This window comes from Anarrhichthys ocellatus, unplaced genomic scaffold, assembly GCF_004355925.1.
Source record: "Anarrhichthys ocellatus isolate YVR2014 unplaced genomic scaffold, GSC_Weel_1.0 scaffold2115, whole genome shotgun sequence".
Taxonomy (NCBI): domain Eukaryota; kingdom Metazoa; phylum Chordata; class Actinopteri; order Perciformes; family Anarhichadidae; genus Anarrhichthys; species Anarrhichthys ocellatus.
Genome location: NW_022282089.1, coordinates 521 through 8,619, shown reverse-complemented (window position 1 = coordinate 8,619; position 8,099 = coordinate 521). Strand labels below are relative to the sequence as shown.

The 8,099-nt window shown below is 45.6% G+C and overlaps 1 protein-coding gene across 1 annotated transcript; it reads left to right on the top strand.

Annotated features, from left to right (window-relative positions):
• Positions 1–63: 63 nt before the first annotated feature.
• LOC116378150 (transmembrane protein 26-like) lies at positions 64–7,801 on the top strand (the record flags this gene model as incomplete). Its single annotated transcript, XM_031839967.1, has 3 exons — positions 64–269; positions 494–573; positions 7,512–7,801. Coding segments are annotated over 3 exons (576 nt in total), but the record flags the coding sequence as incomplete, so codon positions are not given.
• Between the last annotated feature and the right edge of the window lie 298 nt (positions 7,802–8,099).

Sequence of the window (8,099 nt, the reverse complement as noted above, 5' to 3'; positions counted from 1 at the left end):
GGATGCAAACCATTAAGTTTCTGACAGAGAAATAACTCTCAATCTCTTTTCCTTTTCAATAATTTTAACCAGGTGTTATCAACTGTCTGTTCCAAAGAATGGACCCTGGCTCTTCATCAGATCCTGCTCCTCCTCCTCATCGTGGGGAAGTGGCTCCTCCCGCTGGGAGGTGGAGTCACGCGTGAGGAGCTCTCGCAGCTTCTCCTAATTTTTGTTGGCACTGCAGCAGACATCCTCGAATTTAGCAGTGAGACGCTGTCAGATGTCAAGTGGGTGGCTAATCATGCATTGCATATAACTATGTTCACACACATGTACAAACAATAGACACAGAGGTCGGGAATTTAAGCACTTTTAAGGCAAGATTACATAATCTGTGTCGCCAAATTATGACATTACATCAATGCATTAACTAGTAAAAGCAGCTTCCCATTGACATGTATTGAAACTATAGGGACTGACTTTGACTGTGTTTTCTATGTGTCTTTTCCAGAGAGGACAATCATCAGCTGGTCTACATCGTCTTAGCTGTATGGACTTGGAGCATGCTGCAGTTCCCCCTACATGTGTCTGGTCAGTGTGTGTTTGTGTCTTAAACAAATAACTTTGCTGCTTATTAAGCAGTTATTAAATCACTAACAGGAAGGGTGTATTTAAGGAGTTTGTATAAATATTGACAGTCTTTAGGAGGAAATCCAGTCTCACACATCTATTACATAAACAGCTTTGGACCGACAAAGTCTCCAGATCTGAACTTAAGATAAGAGGAATCAGCCATTATCAGGCACGGCCCAACTAGCAGATGTCTTTCGGCAACTTACTACGCTGAGCAGAGAAAAGGATGTAAACCCGCCTTCTCAAATCTGAGGGAACAAATGATTACGTTTCATGAAAGACAGAAAGATAGATAGATAGTTACTTTGTTTATTTTTGCTACAGCAGCATTTATGGTACAGGTAAAGCAATACAAATAACAGAGTAAAAAATATAAAATATAAAAAATGCACATATAAAAATGCACAATATATACAATAAAAATAACAAATATTAAATATAAAAATGCACAATATATACAATGAAATCGAATAATATTAAAATTAACTAACTAAACAATAGTGCAAAGATTTAACCAAACAAACAAACAACAGTGTAACGGTGTTATAGTTGTGTGAATGATTTGGCCAGAGGTGATTTATTGTGGAGTCGTATTGCAGTGGGCAGGAAAGTTCTCCTGTATCTGTCCTTGTGACAGCGGAGCTGGATGAGTCTGTTGGAGAAAGTGCTCCGCTGTCCCTGCAGTAGGTGGTGGAGAGGGTGGTCCGGGTTATCAAATATGTATAATAATTGCTTCAGTGTCCTCCTCTCCACCACCTTTTCCAGAATGTCCAGTTTCCAGCCAATGATGGAGCCGGCCTTCTTAACCAGTTTGTTAAGTCTGTTGGTGTTTCCGGCTCCAATGCTGTTCCCCCAGCAGACTACGGAGAAGTACAGTGCACTGGCCACAACAGACCGATAGAACATCTCCAACATCTTGCTGCACAAGTTGAAGGATCGAAGTTTCCTCAAGAAAAAGAGTCGACTCATCCCCTTCTTGTACACAGCGTTGATGTTGGTCTTTCAGTTCAGTCTGTTGTCGATGGAGACACCCAGGAACTTGTACTCCTCCACCATGTCCACATCCTCTCCCAGAACTCTCAGCAGTTGTGGAGCCGTCGTCTTCGTCCTGAAGTCGACCACCATCTCTCTGGTCTTGGCCATGTTCAGAAGTAGGTGATTTCTACCAGCCCACTCCACAAAGTCATCCACTACTGCCCTGTACTCCTCCTCTCATCCGTCCCTTATACACCCGACCCGAGCAGTGTACAGTCCGGGATGGTATGGTGGTGTGTTCACAGAATTTAATGTATTCTGTGACAGTCTGTCATGCTGTTAATGTCCTCCCCATGTGGTCCACACAGCAGATCCCAGTCTGTCAACTCAAAGCAGTCCTGCAGGGCGTCATTAGCTTCCTGTGTCCACCTTTTACAGGCTGCCTCTGCACCAGAGGAAAATACTTTGGTGTTAACAGGACCAAGTTGTGATCAGATCTACCATGGCATTAGCATACAGTAGGTCCAGAGTTTTATTGTTGCGTGTGGGGCAGTTAACATACTGGTGAAAAATTGGCAGTGCTTTATCCAGTGTGGTGTGGTTAAAGTCTCCAGTAATTGCCAAAAATGCACCAGGGTGTTGAATCTGCAGTTTAGACACAGTGGAGTGGAGCCCGGACATTGAACTTTTAGCCGTGGGGATAAATCCTAATTATTTGCCGAGGGAGTTCTCATCCGCCATTGTTGTCGCCGTGTACGTTCCTCCATCAGCTGACGCAGAGACAGCAGTGGACACCATCCAGAAACGTTCCTTCACACACACATGGCCGGGATTGCACCACCTCTCGTTCACATACATTGCAATCCCACCACCTCTCTTCTGAGAAAGAACATTATAGCGTTACTTTGTTATAGGAAAGGACAACCTCAGTAATGATCTCAATTATTCATAACCCAACATTAAACAATTTACAAATGGATGTTGAGGTTCTTTTTAGTGATACTTTCATGTATAGCTTTACCGTCATAATGCATTTCGAGCACTCAGAGCTTGAATGCAAAGTTGTCTGCTGTGTTCACAAAGGAAGCTGCTTTTCCTTCAGTTTGTGTTTGTGTCCACTCACATGGGTGTGTCTTTTTGTTAGTTAGTGCAGTCATGTCCAGTATGTTTGCATGCCGTGTAAACACAAAGTGTTGACAGACAGATGCAACATGTTCATCAGGGATGGAAGGAGTATTAGAATATTGTACTAAAGTTACTTTAATGAAATTTACTGAAGGAAAGGTATATTGTGTAAATATGTATTCAAAGGGATTGAAATGAACCAGAAAAGAGGAAAATGTTCAATGTAAAAAAACACTACGACAGGAGCAACAAGCATTATCAAGCTACATAAATTAAATAAACTGACTTTTCTTCTAGAATTCTAGAATTAACAGTAAAATAAACTAAAGACCATCAAAACAACCGTGATGCTAAATTGTGCCAGGGGCGTGAAGTGCGGAAGGGGGGCCATCCCTTCCTACCTCCTACGTCCTGCATGCTTGCTCGGACCACAACCATCTTCAAACTCGTTATTCATTTTGATCTCAACTAAACACCTGTAAAGTTTAGAGAATGCATCTTGCACGGTTGTGACTCTCGCTCGTGACAAAATCTGTCCACAGACATAAACACATGGCAAAGTACTCAAAACCGTTTCTGTGATAGTTCTGCTACGTTGTCTCCACAACCACGTTCTGCCATGATGACAAAAAAAACCCATTTAGCATATTTGCTCGATCATGCAGCATGCACCTGGTCACTCGACATTGTGGGCGTGTTTGATTTTGGTCACTGAGGGCGCCGCTGGTGTTTGATTGAATTTTTTGTACTAGCAGATGTCTTTCGGCAACTTACTACTCTGAACAGATAAAAGGATGTAAACCCGTCTTCTCAAATCTGAGGGAACAAAGGATGGTGTTTCATTAAAGACAGATAGAAAGAACATTATAACGTGATTAGAAACCGCGTTACTTTGTTCTTGGAAAGGACAACCCCAGTAATGATCTCAATTATTCATAACCCAAACATTAAATATCTTACAAATGGATGTTGAGGTTCTTCATAGAGATACTTTAATGTATAGCTTTACCGTCATAATGCATTTAGAGCACTCAGAGCTTGACTGCAAAGTTTTCTGTTGTGTTCTCAAAGGAAGCTGCTTTTATTTCTGTGTGTTCAGTTTGTGTTTGTGTCCGCTCACATGGGGGCCTCTTGGTGAGTTCTTGGAAGATCTCGACACATTAGTCTCGCACTTCCATGATGATGGCTCCGCACTCATCCTGCTCGGAGACTTTAACATCCAGACTGATAAATTAGAACCGCTTCTTTCCTTCCTCTCCTCCTTTGACCTTTTCCACTCCTCTTCTCCTCCTACCCACAATGCCGGCAACCAGCTGGATCTTATTTTCACTAGACACTGTTCTACTGCTAACCTCTCCGTCACTCCCCTCCAGCTCTCTGACCACTTTTTCATGTCTTACTCCGTCTCCCTCTCCTCTCCCCCCGTACTTCCACCACCTACCCACATGGTTTCTACCCGTAGTCATCTCCGCTCCCTCTCCCCGGCTGATCTTTCCTCTTCTGTTACCTCTGCTCTCCCTGACCCTGAATCCTTCTCTCTCCTATCTGCTGATATTGTTACTGATCTTCTCCTCTCCACCCTTTCCTCTTCTTTGGACAACCTCTGTCCCTTCACCTCCAGGCCTGCACGGCCAACCCCACCTGCCCCATGGCTGTCGGACTCAGTGCGTACTGACAGACGGAGCCTAAGAGAGGCTAAATGGAGAAAAGGCAAACTCCCGGGGGACCTTCTTAACTTCCAAGCTCTTCTTTCCACTTTTTCCACTGCTCTTTCTACTGCTAAAGCTGCTTTCTTTCGCTCCAAAATCCTAACCTCTGCTTCCAATCCTAAAAAACTCTTTGAAACTTTCTCTTCACTCCTCCAACCCCCTCCCCCTCCTCCTACTTCCTCCCTTCTCCCTGACGATTTCGCCAACTTCTTTGACAAGAAGGTAAACGATATCAGATCCTCCTTCTCTCAGCCCCCCTTTCCACCCTCTCCCTGTCCACCCTCTCACTCTCTACCATTTCCAGCTCTTCCCCCACAGCTCTCCCTCCCCTCTCCATGCCCCATCTTACCCTATCTTGCTCCCCTCTCCCCTAACGAGGTCCTCAACCTTGTTACATCTAACCGCCCCACCACGTGCTCCCTTGACCCGATCCCATCCCCTCTTCTTCGGTCTATTGCGACTGAACTCCTTCCTTTCCTCACTCACCTCCTCAACACATCTCTTGTTTCAGGATGCTTTCCCACGGCTTTCAAGACTGCTAGAGTCACCCCCTTCTGAAAAAACCATCACTTGACCCCTCTGATGTCAAGAACTTCAGACCGGTTTCTCTTCTACCCTTTCTTTCCAAAACACTTGAACGTGCTGTCTTTACTCAACTATCCTCCTATCTCCACCAAAACAACCTCTTGGACCCCCACCATTCCGGGTTCAAAGTGGGTCACTCGACTGAGACAGCCCTCCTTGCGGTGACGGAGTCACTTCACGCAGCGAGAGCTAACTCTCTCTCCTCTGTCCTGATTCTCCTGGACCTGTCTGCGGCGTTTGACACTGTTAACCACCAGATCCTCCTATCCACCCTCGAGGGGATGGGCGTCTCAGGCTCTGCACTCTCCCTGTTTGCATCCTACCTGACAGGTCGATCCTACCAGGTAACATGGAGGGGGGCCATGTCGGAACCACGCATGCTGACTACGGGGGTTCCGCAAGGCTCAGTCCTGAGCCCCCTTCTCTTCTCGCTCTACACAACATCTCTGGGTTCTGTTATTCACTCGCATGACTTCTCTTACCATTGTTATGCTGATGACACCCAGCTGGTCTTGTCATTTCCCCCCGGGGACACTCAAGTGGAGGCACGCATCGCTGCGTGCTTGGCTGACATCTCGAAGTGGATGACGACACACCACCTCAAGCTCAACCTGGACAAAACCGAGCTACTGTTCCTCCCGGGGAAGGGTTGCCCGCACCGAGACCTGTCCATCACCATTGATGATACCGTGGTGACGCCAACTCGGACTGCGAGAAACCTGGGTGTGACCCTGGACGACCAACTGTCGTTCTCAGCAAACATGGCATCGGTTACACGCTCCTGCAGATTCCTGCTCTACAACATCAGGAGGATTCGCCCCTTCCTCACTGATGAGACGGCACAGGTGCTAATCCAGGCTCTTGTCATCTCCCGCCTGGACTACTGCAACTCACTACTTGCCGGAGCCCCGGCGTCGGCCATCAGACCTCTGGAGCTTGTACAGAATGCTGCAGCTCGCCTGGTGTTCAATCACCCCAAGTTCTCCCACACAACTTGCCTTCTCCGTTCTCTACACTGGCTACCTGTAAGAGCTCGCATCCGGTTTAAGACTCTGGTGCTAGCCTACAGGGCAGTGAAAGGAACAGCTCCTTCCTATCTCCAGGCCATGGTCAAGCCCTACACCCCCGCCCGACCACTTCGCTCTGCTACCTCGGGGCGACTGGTTGCCCCGTCGCTCAGAGGTCCCTGCGGCCGATGGACCCGGTCGCGGCTGTTTTCTGTCCTGGCCCCTCAGTGGTGGAATGAACTCCCCACTGACGTCAGGACGGCAGAGTCGCTGGCCATCTTTCGGCGCAGGCTGAAAACTCACCTCTTCAAGAAGGCCTACCCTGAGCCTTCCGCTTAGCACTTCCTTAGCATCTATTGTATTCATACTAGCTTATTGCACTTATCGTTTTCATATTAGTTTGTGGCACTTATTGCATTCGTTTGTTTCTGCACTGTACGTTGGCTCTGGTTTATGCTCTTAGATGCTTGTTTGAGGAAAGGACATGCACTTATTACTTCTGGTGACTAGTTGTTCTCTCGAAAACCGATGTTGAATACACTTATTGTAAGTTGCTTTGGATAAAAGCGTCTGCTAAATGACTGTAATGTAATGTAATGTAATGTGTGTCTTTTTGTTAGTTAATGCAGTCATGTCCAGTATGTTTGCATGCCGTGTAAACACAAAGTGTTGACGGACGGATGCAATATGTTCATCAGGGATGTAAGGAGTACTAACATATTGTACTAAAGTTACTTTAATGAAATCTACTGAAGGAAAAGTAAAAGTATTGTGTAAAAATATTATCCTTCCTACCCCCTACGTCCTGAATGCTTGCTCGGACCACACCCATCTTCGAAGTTTAGAGTATGCATCGGTTGTGACTCTATCTCTTGACAAAATCTATCCACAGACACAAACACATGGCAAAGTACTCAAAACCGCTTCTGTGATAGTTCCTTTGTCTCCACAACCACACGCAGCATGCACCTGGTCACTCGACATTGTGGGCGTGTTTGATTTTGGTCACTTAGCGCACTCACTCGCGTTTGATTAAATTGTTGTTAATGTTTTGTACTATTCACTAACCGCTAACCAATTCGCATCCCCACTCGGCCAGTGAGCTCAAACTACAACATGTATCATTTCCAGAGAGTGAAATCTGTTGAGCTCTTATCACTTTTTTATGGGGCTTTTGTACTCTATAATGGATGCAACTTGATAGAACTAAGCAGGCTACAATACTTGAAATAACAAATAAACAAAAAAGTAGAAGTATTAAAAAAACGACATTGTCAAGAGTAAATGTAATTTGTTACTCCAGTCCCACCCCTGATGGCTATACTTCTGTTAATTAATTAAAAGTAAATTTTTGACTTTGGCAACAGCAGTTGAGAATAGTGAGGTTCATTTAGTAGCAGGTTAAATCAAGTTAAACCAACTAAACAATGAAATCGATACAACAGGTCTGAGGTCTGAGGTCCTGTTTTTTGTTTGTCTCCCCATTTTTTAAAAGTGGTGAAATCCAATCCAGACAGTGAGGGTGAGCAGGAGGCCAGCGAGGTGTCCCTCTTGTCTAAGTACAGCACGGACATCTGGAGCATCGTGGAGGCCTCGTTTATCCAAGACGGGCCTTTCCTGGTGGTCAGGTTGACCGTCATGACCTACTTCAACGTCTTCCACCAAATGCTGGTGTTCTTCACTGTTAAGAACTTCCTGGTGATCATACTGAACTTGTACAGGTTGGTTGGTATATGTCAGGAATGGCGGAGAGCTGGCCGGGGCAGCGCCGTCCCCTGTGTTTGACGAGTCATCTCACGAGGTAATCAAGGAGATGTTGCACTTACAATTGTTCAGTTACTTCAGACTGGTAAGAACTGCAATTGGAGCAGGAAGAGAAGGAAGTGCTTGCTTTCTGTTTTCTTCTCACAATTTACTTAAAACTCTCTGGGATCATGGTGTTGTGAATAATTAACGTTGTTGTGAGCAGAACACTGTGAACAACCTTTTTCTTACACTTGCAAAACGATAAAGTTGCCAAGTTGTCATTACGCCCTTGACTGCTCAGCATCTGACTTCACAGCTCATACTTAACCTCAGTGAC